General features: G+C 53.2%; 1 protein-coding gene across 1 annotated transcript in view; it reads right to left on the reverse strand.

Annotated features, from left to right (window-relative positions):
- LOC132386522 (ankyrin repeat domain-containing protein 13D-like) overlaps positions 1-17,279 on the reverse strand; it is a gene marked incomplete at its 5' end in the record, with an annotated part of 44,917 nt that extends 27,638 nt beyond the window's left edge. The window contains 5 exons of the mRNA XM_059958812.1: positions 1,327-1,457; positions 14,246-14,313; positions 14,646-14,727; positions 15,471-15,537; positions 17,090-17,279. Of these exons, the coding sequence (XP_059814795.1) occupies positions 1,327-1,457; positions 14,246-14,313; positions 14,646-14,727; positions 15,471-15,537; positions 17,090-17,279 (538 nt within the window). The remainder of the gene's footprint in view (positions 1-1,326; positions 1,458-14,245; positions 14,314-14,645; positions 14,728-15,470; positions 15,538-17,089) is intronic.
- Between the last annotated feature and the right edge of the window lie 595 nt (positions 17,280-17,874).

Genomic DNA, 17,874 nt, shown 5'->3' on the forward strand with positions numbered 1-17,874 from the left:
CTGGTGGTTGAGGGGTAATAACTGTCCCTGAACCTGGTGGTGTGGGTCCTGAGGCTCCTGTACCTCCTTCCTGATGGTTGAGGGGTTATAACTGTCCCTGAACCTGGTGGTGTGGGTCCTGAGGCTCCTGTACCTGCTTCCTGATGGTTGAGGGGTAATAACTGTCCCTGAACCTGGTGGTGTGGGTCCTGAGGCTCCTGTACCTCCTTCCTGATGGTTGAGGGGTGATAACTGTCCCTGAACCTGGTGGTGTGGGTCCTAAGGCTCCTGTACCTCCTTCCTGATGGTTGAGGGGTAATAACTGTCCCTGAACCTGGTGGTGTGGGTCCTGAGGCTCCTGGACCTCCTTCCTGATGGTTGAGGGGTAATAACTGTCCCTGAACACGGTGGTGTGGGTCCTAAGGCTCCTGTACCTCCTTCTTGATGGTTGAGGGGTTATAACTGTCCCTGAACCTGGTGGTGTGGGTCCTGAGGCTCCTGTACCTCCTTCCTGGTGGTTGAGGGGTAATAACTGTCCCTGAACCTGGTGGTGTGGGTCCTCAGGCTCCTGTACCTCCTTCCTGATGGTTGAGGGGTTATAACTGTCCCTGAACCTGGTGGTGTGGGTCCTGAGGCTCCTGTACCTCCTTCCTGGTGGTTGAGGGGTAATAACTGTCCCTGAACCTGGTGGTGTGGGTCCTGAGGCTCCTGTACCTCCTTCCTGATGGTTGAGGGGTAATAACTGTCCCTGAATCTGGTGGTGCGGGTCCTGAGGCTCCTGTACCTCCTTCCTGATGTCAGAAGCAAGAAGAGAGCATGTCCTGGGTGGTGGGGGTCCCTGATGATGGACGCTGCTTTCCTGTGACAACGCTCCGTGTCGATGTGCTGAGTGGTGGGGAGGGCTTTACCCGTGACGGACTGGGTCGTATCCAATACTTTTTGCAGGATTTTCCGTTCTAGGGCGTTGGTGTTTCCAACCCGGGCCGTGATGCAGCCGGTCGATATACTCCCCACCACACATCTGCAGAAGTTTGTCAAAGTTTTAGACAAACGTTCACAGTTTCACTAGAGATGCCTCTGTGCTTTCTTCATTATTGCTCCATGCCGGGCCCAGGACAGGTGTCTGTAACGACCACACCGAGGAATTTAAAGCGGCTGACCCTCTCCACCTCTGATCACTGGCTCAGGGACCCCTGGTTTCCCACTCCTTGGCCTCGCTGGCTGTTGTGGGACCAATCAGTTTATGGATTTCCGGCTGGCGTTTGAGCTTACAACGTCGAGAGGCCGAGCCTCCTCCCTGAGGGGCTGAGACGATTCCACCCGCTCCCCTCCACCATCCCTCCTCACCTCTGCACCTTGAGACTGAGCTCCACTGGCCGCCCGATGTCCCGGGACTGCAGGTCCACGTCAGGGTCAAAGTACTCCTCGTCAGTCACCTCGGAGGGGCTGGGCTGGGCACAGCTGGGAGCAGAGGACCCCTGGGGAGAGGAGGACAGGGGAGAGAGAGAGAGAGAGAGAGAGAGAGAGAGAGAGAGAGAGAGAGGGGGAGAGAGAGGAGGAGAGAGAGAGAGGGGGGGAGAGAGAGGGAGAGAGAAAGGGGGAGAGAGAGAGAGGAGGGGGAGAGAGAGGAGGAGAGAGAGAGAGGGGGGGAGAGAGAGGGAGAGAGAAAGGGGGAGAGAGAGAGAGGAGGGGGAGAGAGAGGGAGTGAGAGAGAGGGAGAGAGGGGAGAGAGAGAGGGGGAGAGAGAGGGAGAGAGAGGGGGGAGAGAGAGAGGGGGAGAGAAAGAGAGGGGGAGAGAGAGGGGGAGAGAGAGGGGGAGAGAGAGAGGGGGAGAGAGAGAGGGGGGAGAGAGAGGGAGAGGGAGTGTGAGAGAGAGGGAGAGAGGGAGAGAGGGGAGAGAGGGAGAGAGAGAGGGGGAGAGAGAGGGGGGAGAGAGAGAGGGGGGAGAGAGAGGGGGAGAGATAAAGGAGAGAGAGTGATAGAGAGGGGGAGAGAGAGAGAGGGTGGGAGAGAGAGACAAAGGGGGAGAGCGAGAGGGGAGAGAGACGTGGAGGGAGAGGGGGAAGAGAGAGAGGGGGGAGAGGGGGGAGAAAGAGGGGAGAGAGAGGGGGAGAGAGAGGGGCAGAGAGAAGGGCAGAGAGAGGGGGACAGACAGAGGAGGAGGGAGAGAGAGAGAAAGAGAGAGGGAAAATTGGGTGAAAGGGGAGAAAGTTGGAGAGGGGTAAGAGGGGAGAGAGAGTGAGAGAGCAGGGAGATATAGTGGAGAGACAGGGAGGGGGGAGGTATAGTGGACAGATGAGGAGAGACGGAGGTGAGTTCGATGGGTAGGGGCGGGAGAGGGCAAGGAGGGGAGATGGGGAGAGAGGAGAGGAAGATGGGCGAGGGGTCAGAATATGGATGAGCTCCTCCCGGTCTCTGTCTACAGTCTCGGACTGGGACAGCAACGCTCCTGCCCCACTCTGACGTTCCCCCAAACCTGCTAGCGAATCGGTGACGACAGCCGACCGTCCACACCGCCTGCCATGCCACCGGGTTACTACGGCGACTGGGGCGGGTGGGGGCAGGTGAACGGATGGGCCCTCGGCCTGCTAAACGGGGAAGCACGGGTTAGTCGGCCACGGTTAAACACTGGGAATTTCTGAGCAGATGGAAGGAGAGTTTCATTCCTCCCCCCCGAGAAACCAGAGAAATTTAATCACCCCAGAGCAACCAGGGACAGTGAATCACCCCTTAAAACCAAGGAGAGTCAAGTGCCCACTAAAAAAGATACCCGAAGACTGGTTCCACGGATTCACCGGCCTCTGGCTAATGAATCATCCTCTCCACATCCACTCTATCTGTGTCCTCTGGTCCTAGACTCCCCCACTATAGGAAACATCCTCTCCACATCCACTCTATCTGTGTCCTCTGGTCCTAGACTCCCCCACTATAGGAATCATCCTCTCCACATCCACTCTATTTGTGACCTCTGTTCCTAGACTCCCCCACTACAGGAAACATCCTCTCCACATCCACTCTATCTGTGTCCTCTGGTCCTAGACTCCCCCACTACAGGAAACATCCTCTCCACATCCACTCTATCTGTGACCTCTGGTCCTGGACTCCCCCACTATAGGAATCATCCTCTCCACATCCACTCTATCTGTGACCTCTGTTCCTAGACTCCCCCACTACAGAAAACATCCTCTCCACATCCACTCTATCTGTGACCTCTGTTCCTAGACTCCCCCACTATAGGAAACATCCTCTCCACATCCACTCTATCTGTGTCCTCTGGTCCTAGACTCCCCAACTATAGGAAACATCCTCTCCACATCCACTCTATCTGTGTCCTCTGGTCCTAGACTCCCCCACTATAGGAAACATCCTCTCCACATCCACTCTATCTGTGTCCTCTCATCCTAGACTCCCCCACTACAGGAAACATCCTCTCCACATCCACTCTATCTGTGTCCTCTGGTCCTAGACTCCCCCACTATAGGCAACATCCTCTCCACATCCACTCTATCTGTGTTCTCTGGTCCTGGACTCCCCTACCATAGGAAACATCCTCTCCACATCCACTCTATCTGTGTCCTCTGGTCCTAGACTCCCCCACTATAGGAAACATCCTCTCCACATCCACTCTATCTGTGTCCTCTGGTCCTAGACTCCCCCACTACAGGAAACATCCGCTCCACATCCACTCTATCTGTGTCCTCTGGTCCTAGACTCCCCCACTATAGGAAACATCCTCTCCACATCCACTGTATCTGTGTCCTCTGGTCCTAGACTCCCCCACTATAGGAAACATCCTCTCCACATCCACTCTATCTGTGTCCTCTGGTCCTAGACTCCCCCACTATAGGAAACATCCTCTCCACATCCACTCTATCTGTGTCCTCTGGTCCTAGACTCCCCCACTACAGGAAACATCCTCTCCACATCCACTCTATCTGTGTCCTCTGGTCCTAGACTCCCCCACTATAGGAAACATCCTCTCCACATCCACTCTATCTGTGTCCTCTGGTCCTAGACTCCCCCACTATAGGAATCATCCTCTCCACATCCACTCTATTTGTGACCTCTGTTCCTAGACTCCCCCACTACAGGAAACATCCTCTCCACATCCACTCTATCTGTGTCCTCTGGTCCTAGACTCCCCCACTACAGAAAACATCCTCTCCACATCCACTCTATCTGTGACCTCTGGTCCTAGACTCCCCCACTATCGGAATCATCCTCTCCACATCCACTCTATCTGTGACCTCTGTTCCTAGACTCCCCCACTACAGGAAACATCCTCTCCACATCCACTCTATCTGTGACCTCTGTTCCTAGACTCCCCCACTATAGGAAACATCCTCTCCACATCCACTCTATCTGTGTCCTCTGGTCCTAGACTCCCCAACTATAGGAAACATCCTCTCCACATCCACTCTATCTGTGTCCTCTGGTCCTAGACTCCCCCACTATAGGAAACATCCTCTCCACATCCACTCTATCTGTGTCCTCTCATCCTAGACTCCCCCACTACAGGAAACATCCTCTCCACATCCACTGTATCTGTGTCCTCTGGTCCTAGACTCCCCCACTATAGGAAACATCCTCTCCACATCCACTCTATCTGTGTCCTCTAGTCCTAGACTCCCCCACTATAGGAAACATCCTCTCCACATCCACTCTATCTGTGTCCTCTGGTCCTAGACTCCCCCACTATAGGAAACATCCTCTCCACATCCACTCTATCTGTGTCCTCTGGTCCTAGACTCCCCCACAACAGGAAACATCCTCTCCACATCCACTCTATCTGTGTCCTCTGGTCCTAGACTCCCCCACTATAGGAAACATCCTCTCCACATCCACTCTATCTGTGTCCTCTGGTCCTAGACTCCCCCACTACAGGAAACATCCTCTCCACATCCACTCTATCTGTGTCCTCTGGTCCTAGACTCCCCCACTACAGGAAACATCCTCTCCACATCCACTCTATCTGTGTCCTCTGGTCCTAGACTCCCCCACTATAGGAAACATCCTCTCCACATCCACTCTATCTGTGTCCTCTGGTCCTAGACTCCCCCACTATAGGAAACATCCTCTCCACATCCACTCTATCTGTGTCCTCTGGTCCTAGACTCCCCCACTACAGGAAACATCCTCTCCACATCCACTCTATCTGTGTCCTCTGGTCCTAGACTCCCCCACTATAGGAAACATCCTCTCCAAATCCACTCTATCTGTGTCCTCTGGTCCTAGACTCCCCCACTACTGGAAACATCCTCTCCACATCCACTCTATCTGTGTCCTCTGGTCCTAGATTCCCCCACTATAGGAAACAGCCTCTCCACATCCACTCTATCTGTGTCCTCTGGTCCTAGACTCCCCCACTACAGGATACATCCTCTCCACATCCACTCTATCTGTGTCCTCTGGTCCTAGACTCCCCCACTATAGGAAACATCCTCTCCACATCCACTATATCTGTGACCTCTGGTCCTAGACTCCCCCACTACAGTCAACATCCTCTCCACATCCACTCTATCTGTGTCCTGTGGTCCTAGACTCCCCCGCTACAGGAAACATCCTCTCCACATCCGCTCTATCTGTGTCCCCTGGTCCTAGACTCCCCCACTACAGGAAACATCCTCTCCACATCCACTCTATCTGTGTCCTCTGGTCCTAGACTCCCCCACTACAGGAAACATCCTCTCCACATCCACTCTATCTGTGTCCTCTGGTCCTAGACTCCCCCACTATAGGAAACATCCTCTCCACATCCACTCTATCTGTGTCCTCTGGTCCTAGACTCCCCCACTATAGGAATCATCCTCTCCACATCCACTCTATTTGTGACCTCTGTTCCTAGACTCCCCCACTACAGGAAACATCCTCTCCACATCCACTCTATCTGTGTCCTCTGGTCCTAGACTCCCCCACTACAGAAAACATCCTCTCCACATCCACTCTATCTGTGACCTCTGGTCCTAGACTCCCCCACTATAGGAATCATCCTCTCCACATCCACTCTATCTGTGACCTCTGTTCCTAGACTCCCCCACTACAGGAAACATCCTCTCCACATCCACTCTATCTGTGACCTCTGTTCCTAGACTCCCCCACTATAGGAAACATCCTCTCCACATCCACTCTATCTGTGTCCTCTGGTCCTAGACTCCCCAACTATAGGAAACATCCTCTCCACATCCACTCTATCTGTGTCCTCTGGTCCTAGACTCCCCCACTATAGGAAACATCCTCTCCACATCCACTCTATCTGTGTCCTCTCATCCTAGACTCCCCCACTACAGGAAACATCCTCTCCACATCCACTGTATCTGTGTCCTCTGGTCCTAGACTCCCCCACTATAGGAAACATCCTCTCCACATCCACTCTATCTGTGTCCTCTAGTCCTAGACTCCCCCACTATAGGAAACATCCTCTCCACATCCACTCTATCTGTGTCCTCTGGTCCTAGACTCCCCCACTATAGGAAACATCCTCTCCACATCCACTCTATCTGTGTCCTCTGGTCCTAGACTCCCCCACAACAGGAAACATCCTCTCCACATCCACTCTATCTGTGTCCTCTGGTCCTAGACTCCCCCACTATAGGAAACATCCTCTCCACATCCACTCTATCTGTGTCCTCTGGTCCTAGACTCCCCCACTACAGGAAACATCCTCTCCACATCCACTCTATCTGTGTCCTCTGGTCCTAGACTCCCCCACTACAGGAAACATCCTCTCCACATCCACTCTATCTGTGTCCTCTGGTCCTAGACTCCCCCACTATAGGAAACATCCTCTCCACATCCACTCTATCTGTGTCCTCTGGTCCTAGACTCCCCCACTATAGGAAACATCCTCTCCACATCCACTCTATCTGTGTCCTCTGGTCCTAGACTCCCCCACTACAGGAAACATCCTCTCCACATCCACTCTATCTGTGTCCTCTGGTCCTAGACTCCCCCACTATAGGAAACATCCTCTCCAAATCCACTCTATCTGTGTCCTCTGGTCCTAGACTCCCCCACTACTGGAAACATCCTCTCCACATCCACTCTATCTGTGTCCTCTGGTCCTAGATTCCCCCACTATAGGAAACAGCCTCTCCACATCCACTCTATCTGTGTCCTCTGGTCCTAGACTCCCCCACTACAGGATACATCCTCTCCACATCCACTCTATCTGTGTCCTCTGGTCCTAGACTCCCCCACTATAGGAAACATCCTCTCCACATCCACTATATCTGTGACCTCTGGTCCTAGACTCCCCCACTACAGTCAACATCCTCTCCACATCCACTCTATCTGTGTCCTGTGGTCCTAGACTCCCCCGCTACAGGAAACATCCTCTCCACATCCGCTCTATCTGTGTCCCCTGGTCCTAGACTCCCCCACTATAGGAAACATCCTCTCCACATCCACTCTATCTGTGTCCTCTGGTCCTAGACTCCCCCACTATAGGAATCATCCTCTCCACATCCACTCTATCTGTGACCTCTGTTCCTAGACTCCCCCACTACAGGAAACATCCTCTCCACATCCACTCTATCTGTGACCTCTGTTCCTAGACTCCCCAACTATAGGAAACATCCTCTCCACATCCACTCTATCTGTGTCCTCTGGTCCTAGACTCCCCCACTATAAGAAACATCCTCTCCACATCCACTCTATCTGTGTCCTCTGGTCCTAGACTCCCCCACTACAGGAAACATCCGCTACACTTCCACTCTATCTGTGTCCTCTGGTCCTAGACTCCCCCACTATAGGAAACATCCTCTCCACATCCACTGTATCTGTGTCCTCTGGTCCTAGACTCCCCCACTATAGGAAACATCCTCTCCACATCCACTCTATCTGTGTCCTCTGGTCCTAGACTCCCCCACTATAGGAAACATCCTCTCCAAATCCACTCTATCTGTGTCCTCTGGTCCTAGACTCCCCCACTATAGGAAACATCCGCTCCACATCCACTCTATCTGTGTCCTCTGGTCCTCGACTCCCCCACTACAGGAAACATCCTCTCCACATCCACTCTATCTGTGTCCTCTGGTCCTAGACTCCCCCACTATAGGAAACATCCTCTCCAAATCCACTCTATCTGTGTCCTCTGGTCCTAGACTCCCCCACTACAGGAAACATCCTCTCCACATCCACTCTATCTGTGTCCTCTGGTCCTAGACTCCCCCACTACAGTCAACATCCTCTCCACATCCACTCTATCTGTGTCCTGTGGTCCTAGACTCCCCAGCTACAGGAAACATCCTCTCCACATCCGCTCTATCTGTGTCCCCTGGTCCTAGACTCCCCCACTATAGGAAACATCCTCTCCACATCCACTCTATCTGTGTCCTCTGGTCCTAGACTCCCCCACTATAGGAATCATCCTCTCCACATCCACTCTATCTGTGACCTCTGTTCCTAGACTCCCCCACTACAGGAAACATCCTCTCCACATCCACTCTATCTGTGACCTCTGTTCCTAGACTCCCCAACTATAGGAAACATCCTCTCCACATCCACTCTATCTGTGTCCTCTGGTCCTAGACTCCCCCACTATAGGAAACATCCGCTCCACATCCACTCTATCTGTGTCCTCTGGTCCTCGACTCCCCCACTACAGGAAACATCCTCTCCACATCCACTCTATCTGTGTCCTCTGGTCCTAGACTCCCCCACTACAGGAAACATCCTCTCCACATCCACTCTATCTGTGTCCTCTGGTCCTAGACTCCCCCACTATAAGAAACATCCTCTCCACATCCACTCTATCTGTGTCCTCTGGTCCTAGACTCCCCCACTACAGGAAACATCCTCTCCACATCCACTCTATCTGTGTCCTCTGGTCCTAGACTCCCCCACTATAGGAAACATCCTCTCCACATCCACTCTATCTGTGTCCTCTGGTCCTAGACTCCCCCACTACAGGAAACATCCTCTCCACATCCACTCTATCTGTGTCCTCTGGTCCTAGACTCCCCCACTATAAGAAACATCCTCTCCACATCCACTCTATCTGTGTCCTCTGGTCCTAGACTCCCCCACTACAGGAAACATCCGCTACACTTCCACTCTATCTGTGTCCTCTGGTCCTAGACTCCCCCACTATAGGAAACATCCTCTCCACATCCACTGTATCTGTGTCCTCTGGTCCTAGACTCCCCCACTATAGGAAACATCCTCTCCACATCCACTCTATCTGTGTCCTCTGGTCCTAGACTCCCCCACTATAGGAAACATCCTCTCCAAATCCACTCTATCTGTGTCCTCTGGTCCTAGACTCCCCCACTATAGGAAACATCCGCTCCACATCCACTCTATCTGTGTCCTCTGGTCCTCGACTCCCCCACTACAGGAAACATCCTCTCCACATCCACTCTATCTGTGTCCTCTGGTCCTAGACTCCCCCACTACAGGAAACATCCTCTCCACATCCACTCTATCTGTGTCCTCTGGTCCTAGACTCCCCCACTATAGGAAACATCCTCTCCAAATCCACTCTATCTGTGTCCTCTGGTCCTAGACTCCCCCACTATAGGAAACATCCTCTCCACATCCACTCTATCTGTGTCCTCTGGTCCTAGACTCCCCCACTATAGGAAACATCCTCTCCACATCCACTCTATCTGTGTCCTCTGGTCCTAGACTCCCCCACTACAGGAAACATCCTCTCCACATCCACTCTATCTGTGTCCTGTGGTCCTAGACTCCCCCACTATAGGAAACATCCTCTCCACATCCACTCTATCTGTGTCCTCTGGTCCTAGACTCCCCCACTACAGGAAACATCCTCTCCACATCCACTCTATCTGTGTCCTCTGGTCCTAGACTCCCCCACTATAGGAAACATCCTCTCCACATCCACTCTATCTGTGTCCTCTGCTCCTAGACTCCCCCACTATAGGAAACATCCTCTCCACATCCACTCTATCTGTGTCCTCTGGTCCTAGACTCCCCCACAACAGGAAACATCCTCTCCACATCCACTATATCTGTGACCTCTGGTCCAAGACTCCCCCACGATAGGAAACATCCTCTCCACATCCACTCTATCTGTGTCCTCTGGTCCTAGACTCCCCCACTATAAGAAACATCCTCTCCACATCCACTCTATCTGTGTCCTCTGGTCCTAGACTCCCCCACTACAGGAAACATCCTCTCCACATCCACTCTATCTGTGTCCTCTGGTCCTAGACTCCCCCACTATAGGAAACATCCTCTCCACATCCACTCTATCTGTGTCCTCTGGTCCTAGACTCCCCCACTACAGGAAACATCCTCTCCACATCCACTCTATCTGTGTCCTCTGGTCCTAGACTCCCCCACTATAAGAAACATCCTCTCCACATCCACTCTATCTGTGTCCTCTGGTCCTAGACTCCCCCACTACAGGAAACATCCGCTACACTTCCACTCTATCTGTGTCCTCTGGTCCTAGACTCCCCCACTATAGGAAACATCCTCTCCACATCCACTGTATCTGTGTCCTCTGGTCCTAGACTCCCCCACTATAGGAAACATCCTCTCCACATCCACTCTATCTGTGTCCTCTGGTCCTAGACTCCCCCACTATAGGAAACATCCTCTCCAAATCCACTCTATCTGTGTCCTCTGGTCCTAGACTCCCCCACTATAGGAAACATCCGCTCCACATCCACTCTATCTGTGTCCTCTGGTCCTCGACTCCCCCACTACAGGAAACATCCTCTCCACATCCACTCTATCTGTGTCCTCTGGTCCTAGACTCCCCCACTACAGGAAACATCCTCTCCACATCCACTCTATCTGTGTCCTCTGGTCCTAGACTCCCCCACTATAGGAAACATCCTCTCCAAATCCACTCTATCTGTGTCCTCTGGTCCTAGACTCCCCCACTATAGGAAACATCCTCTCCACATCCACTCTATCTGTGTCCTCTGGTCCTAGACTCCCCCACTATAGGAAACATCCTCTCCACATCCACTCTATCTGTGTCCTCTGGTCCTAGACTCCCCCACTACAGGAAACATCCTCTCCACATCCACTCTATCTGTGTCCTGTGGTCCTAGACTCCCCCACTATAGGAAACATCCTCTCCACATCCACTCTATCTGTGTCCTCTGGTCCTAGACTCCCCCACTACAGGAAACATCCTCTCCACATCCACTCTATCTGTGTCCTCTGGTCCTAGACTCCCCCACTATAGGAAACATCCTCTCCACATCCACTCTATCTGTGTCCTCTGCTCCTAGACTCCCCCACTACAGGAAACATCCGCTACACTTCCACTCTATCTGTGTCCTCTGGTCCTAGACTCCCCCACTATAGGAAACATCCTCTCCACATCCACTGTATCTGTGTCCTCTGGTCCTAGACTCCCCCACTATAGGAAACATCCTCTCCACATCCACTCTATCTGTGTCCTCTGGTCCTAGACTCCCCCACTATAGGAAACATCCTCTCCAAATCCACTCTATCTGTGTCCTCTGGTCCTAGACTCCCCCACTATAGGAAACATCCGCTCCACATCCACTCTATCTGTGTCCTCTGGTCCTCGACTCCCCCACTACAGGAAACATCCTCTCCACATCCACTCTATCTGTGTCCTCTGGTCCTAGACTCCCCCACTACAGGAAACATCCTCTCCACATCCACTCTATCTGTGTCCTCTGGTCCTAGACTCCCCCACTATAGGAAACATCCTCTCCAAATCCACTCTATCTGTGTCCTCTGGTCCTAGACTCCCCCACTATAGGAAACATCCTCTCCACATCCACTCTATCTGTGTCCTCTGGTCCTAGACTCCCCCACTATAGGAAACATCCTCTCCACATCCACTCTATCTGTGTCCTCTGGTCCTAGACTCCCCCACTACAGGAAACATCCTCTCCACATCCACTCTATCTGTGTCCTGTGGTCCTAGACTCCCCCACTATAGGAAACATCCTCTCCACATCCACTCTATCTGTGTCCTCTGGTCCTAGACTCCCCCACTACAGGAAACATCCTCTCCACATCCACTCTATCTGTGTCCTCTGGTCCTAGACTCCCCCACTATAGGAAACATCCTCTCCACATCCACTCTATCTGTGTCCTCTGCTCCTAGACTCCCCCACTATAGGAAACATCCTCTCCACATCCACTCTATCTGTGTCCTCTGGTCCTAGACTCCCCCACAACAGGAAACATCCTCTCCACATCCACTATATCTGTGACCTCTGGTCCAAGACTCCCCCACGATAGGAAACATCCTCTCCACATCCACACTATCTGTGTCCTTTGGTCCTAGACTCCCCCACTGCAGTCAACATCCTCTCCACATCCACTCTATCTGTGTCCTGTGGTCCTAGACTCCCCCACTACAGGAAACATCCTCTCCACATCCACTCTATCTGTGTCTACTGGTCCTAGACTCCCCCACTACAGGAAACATCATCTCCACATCCACTATACCTGTGTCCTCTGGTCCTAGACTCATTCACTACAGGAAACATCCTCTCCACATCCACTCTATCTGTGTCTTCTGGTCCTAGACTCCCCCACTACAGGAAACATCCTCTCCACATCCACTCTATCTGTGACCTCTGGTCCGAGACTCCCCCACTATAGGAGGAAGCGGTCGAGGCAGGTACATTAACGACACTCGGACAGGGACACGGACAAGAAAGGTTTAGAGGGATACGGGTGGTCCGTCTGTGGAAGGAGCTGCCGGAGGAAGTGGTCGAGGCGGGTACATTAACGACACTCAGACAGGGACACGGATAGGAAAGGTTCAGAAGGATACGGGTGGTCCGTCTGTGGAAGGAGCTGCCGGAGGAAGTGGTCGAGGCAGGTACATTAACGACACTCGGACAGGGACACGGATAGGAAAGGTTTAGAGGGATACGGGTGGTCCGTCTGCGGAAGGAGCTGCCAGAGGAAGTGGTCGAGGCAGGTACATTAACGACACTCGGACAGGGACACGGATAGGAAAGGTATAGAGGGATACGTGTGGTCCGTCTGTGCAAGGAGCTGGCTGAGGAAGTGGTCAAGGCAGATACATTAACGACACTCGGACAGGGACACGGATAGGAAAGGTTTAGAGGGATACGGGTGGTCCGTCTGTGGAAGGAGTTGCCGGAGGAAGTGGTCGAGGCAGGTACATTAACGACACTCGGACAGGGACACGGATAGGAAAGGTTTAGAGGGATACGGGTGGTCCGTCTGCGGAAGGAGCTGCCAGAGGAAGTGGTCGAGGCAGGTACATTAACGACACTCGGACAGGGACACGGATAGGAAAGGTATAGAGGGATACGTGTGGTCCGTCTGTGCAAGAAGCTGGCTGAGGAAGTGGTCGAGGCAGGTACATTAACGACACTCGGACAGGGACACAGATAGGAAAGGTTTAAAGGGATACGGGTGGTCCGTCTGTGGAAGGAGCTGCCGGAGGAAGTGGTCGAGGCAGGTACATTAACGACACTCGGACAGGGACACGGATAGGAAAGGTTTAGAGGGATACGGGTGGTCCGTCTGCGGAAGGAGCTGCCGGTGGAAGCTGTCGAGGCAGGTACATTAACGACGCTCGGACAGGGACACGGATAGGAAAGGTTCAGAAGGATACGGGTGGTCCGTCTGTGGAAGGAGCTGCCGGAGGAAGTGGTCGAGGCGGGTACATTAACGACACTCGGACAGGGACACGGATAGGAAAGGTTTAGAGGGATACGGGTGGTCCGTCTGTGGAAGGAGCTGCCGGAGGAAGTGGTCGAGGCAGGTACATTAACGACACTCGGACAGGGACACGGATAGGAAAGGTATAGAGGGATACGGGTGGTCCGTCTGTGGAAGGAGCTGCCGGAGGAAGTGGTTGAGGCAGGTACATTAACGACACTCGGACAGGGACACGGATAGGAAAGGTTTAGAGGGATACGGGTGGTCCGTCTGTGGAAGGAGCTGCCGGAGGAAGTGGTCGAGACAGGTACATTAACGACACTCGGACTGGGACACGGATAGGAAAGGTTTAGAGGGATACGGGTGGTCCGTCTGTGGAAGGAGCTGCCGGAGGAAGTGGTCGAGGCGGGTACATTAACGACACTCCGACAGGGACACGGATAGGAAAGGTTCAGAGGGATACGGGTGGTCCGTCTGTGGAAGGAGCTGCCGGTGGAAGCGGTCGAGGCAGGTACATTAACGACACTCGGACAAGGACACGGATAGGGAAGGGTTAGAGGGCAACGGGACAAACACGGGCAAATGGGACTGGCTAAGACGGGAGCCTGGGTTAGCGGGATCGATGGGGCAGCGTTACAAGGTCTCATCGATACCCTACCCCTTCGAGAGGGGATGGGACATGCTGCTCAGCGAGGCCTAGAAATGACTGCAGTGGGGTCCGTGTCCCTACGGGAGGGTGGGGTGGGGGAGAGGGAGTGAGAGATAGTGGGAAGCGAGGGACATAGGAGAGAGAGAGACAGTCAGAAAGTGGGGGAGTGAGGGGGTGAAGGGACAGGGACAGAGAGTGGGAGCAGAGAGAGGAGGGGAAAGAGAGGTGAAAGGGGGGGACGTGAGAGAGAGGGAAGGGAGAGAGCGCAGAATAGAGGAGAAAAGATAACTTTATTACAAAGTTCTTACATGAAATTAAATTTATCAGTAAGTTTTAAAGATTTGGAGACAGGGAGGGGTGTAGGGGAGGGAGGGGCTGACGGAGCCGGGGAGGGGGGTGACAAACTGACCTTTGATCTTTGCCTTGTCCGGGTCAGACAGGTGCTCTGTTCTTGTTTTGGTCACCAGGTCAACATTGTTTGCGCTAAAAACCTGAGAGAGAGAGAGAGAGAGAGAGAGGCTGGGGAGAGAGACTGGGGAAGAGAGAGGGAGATGGGGAGACAGAGAGACTGGACGCAGGACAGGATAGTGGGGAGAGAGAAAGTCGGGAGGGGGAGAATCGGTGGACACAGAGAGAGACACTCGGGGGGGAGAGAGACACACAGTGGGAGAGAGAGAGACTGGGGAGAGAGAGAGTGGGGGAGAGAGAGAGACTGGGGAGAGAGAGAGAGTGGGGAGAGAGAGAGACTGGGGAGAGAGAGAGAGACTGGGGAGAGAGACAGAGACTGGGAGAGACAGAGACACAGGGGAGTGAGAGACTGAGAGGAGAGAAAGAGACACGGGGGAGACAGAGAGACACTGGGGGGAGAGAGAGAGAGGGGGGAGAGAGAAAGACAGGGGAGAGAGAGAGAAAGACGGGAGAGAGAGAGGCACGGGGGAGAGAGAGAGACACTGTAGAGAGAGAGAGAGAGAGAGAGAGAGAGAGAGAGGGGGAGAGAGAAACACTGGGGGAGAGAGAGACACTGGGGGAGAGAGAGAGAGAGAGAGAGACGAGGGAGAGAGAGAGAGAGACGGGGTGGAGAGAGAGACACGGGAGAAAGAGAGAGAGACACTGGGGGAGAGAGAGAGACACGGCGGAGAGAGGGAGAGAGAGAGACATGGGGGAGAAAGGGAGAGAGAGACACACTGGGGGGAGAGAAAAGGATTGCGGGGGAATGAACGGATGGATTCGTTACCTTGGCCTGATACCCATGGACAATCTCCGAACGTTCGGAACGCCATCCCCAAATTCCAGATTTATTCCTGAAAAATGAGAGTGGGTTACAGACTGGGATCTAATCCAGGGGTTCGGGGGGTTTATATATAGAGTAACAGATCCCCGGGAGTGGGTTACAAACTGGGATCTAATCCAGGGGTTCAGAGGGTTTATATACAGAATAACATAATCCCTGGGAGTGGGTTACAGACTGGGATCTAATCCAGGGATTCAGGGGGTTTATATACAGAATAACAGATCCCCGGGAGTGGGTTACAGGCTGGGATCTAATCCAGGGGTTCGGGGGGTTTATATATAGAGTAACAGATCCCCGGGAGTGGGTTACAAACTGGGATCTAATCCAGGGGTTCAGAGGGTTTATATACAGAATAACATAATCCCTGGGAGTGGGTTACAGACTGGGATCTAATCCAGGGATTCAGGGGGTTTATATACAGAATAACAGATCCCCAGGAGTGGGTTACAGACTGGGATCTAATCCAGGGATTCAGGGGGTTTATATACAGAATAACAGATCCCCGGGAGTGGGTTACAGACTGGGATCTAATCCAGGGGTTCGGGGGGTTTATATATAGAATAACGGATCCCCGGGAGTGGGTTACATACTGGGATCTAATCCAGGGGTTCAGGGGGTTTATATATAGAATAACAGCTCCCCGGGAGTGGGTTACAGACTGGGATCTAATCCAGGGGTTCGGGGGGGTTTATATATAGAATAACAGGTCCCTGGGAGTGGGTTACAGACTGGGATCTAATCCAGGGATTCAGGGGGTTTATATACAGAATAACAGATCCCCGGGAGTGGGTTACAGGCTGGGATCTAATCCAGGGGTTCGGGGGGTTTATATATAGAGTAACAGATCCCCGGGAGTGGGTTACAGACTGGGATCTAATCCAGGGATTCAGGGGGTTTATATACAGAGTAACAGATCCCCGGGAGTGGGTTACAGACTGGGATCTAATCCAGGGATTCAGGGGGTTTATATACAGAATAACAGATCCCCGGGAGTGGGTTACAGACTGGGATCTAATCCAGGGGTTCAGGGGGTTTATATACAGAATAACAGATCCCCGGGAGTGGGTTACAGACTGGGATCTAATCCAGGGGTTCGGGGGGTTTATATATAGAATGACAGATCCCCGGGAGTGGGTTACAGACTGGGATCTAATCCAGGGATTCAGGGGGTTTATATACAGAATAACAGATCCCCGGGAGTGGGTTACAGACTGGGATCTAATCCAGGGGTTCGGGGGGTTTATATACAGAATAACAGATCCCCGGGAGTGGGTTACAGACTGGGATCTAATCCAGGGGTTCGGGGGGTTTATATACAGAATAACAGATCCCCGGGAGTGGGTTACAGACTGGGATCTAATCCAGGGGTTCGGGGGGTTTATATACAGAATAACAGATCCCCGGGAGTGGGTTACAGACTGGGATCTAATCCAGGGGTTCGGGGGGTTTATATATAGAATGACAGATCCCCGGGAGTGGGTTACAGACTGGGATCTAATCCAGGGATTCAGGGGGTTTATATACAGAGTAACAGAACCCTGGGACTGAAAAGAATCTCTCACCTCTCAAAAGCGATGTTTTTGGTATCGAGGTGGGTGGCGATTATTGGAGAGGTGAGGCGTGATGCTACCTGGTCTTCGCTGGGGAGCATCGCGGAGAGAACAAGGTCACTGTTGTGCAGGGCGAGGGACAGGGTCTCCGTGAAAACCAGACGCTTGTCGTGGTCCACCTCCATTACCACCGCTCCGTCGTCTGAGAGAGAGAACGAGAAAGTGAAAGACAGAGAGTGGAGATTCACTCTGTGTGTGACCCCGGGAGTGTGTGATGGTACGGTGTGGAGGGAGATTCACTCTGTGTCTGACCCCGGGAGTGTGTGAGGGTACGGTGTGGAGAGAGATTCACTCTGTGTCTGACCCCGGGAGTGTGTGATGGGACGGTGCGGAGGGAGATTCATTCTGTGTCTGACCCCGGGAGTGTGTGTTGGGACGGTGTGGAGGGAGATTCACTCTGTGTCTGACCCCGGGAGTGTGTGTTGGGACGGTGTGGGGGGAGATTCACTCTGTGTCAGACCCCGGGAGTGTGTGATGCGACGGTGCGGAGGGAGATTCACTCTGTGTCTCACCCCGGGAGTGTGTGTTGGGACGGTGTGGGGGGAGATTCGCTCCGTGTCTGACCCCGGGAGTCTGTGATGGGACGGTGTGGAGGGAGATTCACTCTGTGTCTCACCCCGGGAGTGTGTGATGGGACGGTGTGGAGGAAGATTCGCTCCGTGTCTGACCCCGGGAGTGCGTGATGGGGCGGTGTGGAGGGAGTTTCACTCTGTGTCTGACCCCGGGAGTGTGTGATG

The sequence above is a fragment of the Hypanus sabinus genome, unplaced genomic scaffold, assembly GCF_030144855.1.
Source record: "Hypanus sabinus isolate sHypSab1 unplaced genomic scaffold, sHypSab1.hap1 scaffold_1189, whole genome shotgun sequence".
In the NCBI taxonomy this organism is placed as follows: Eukaryota; Metazoa; Chordata; class Chondrichthyes; order Myliobatiformes; family Dasyatidae; genus Hypanus; species Hypanus sabinus.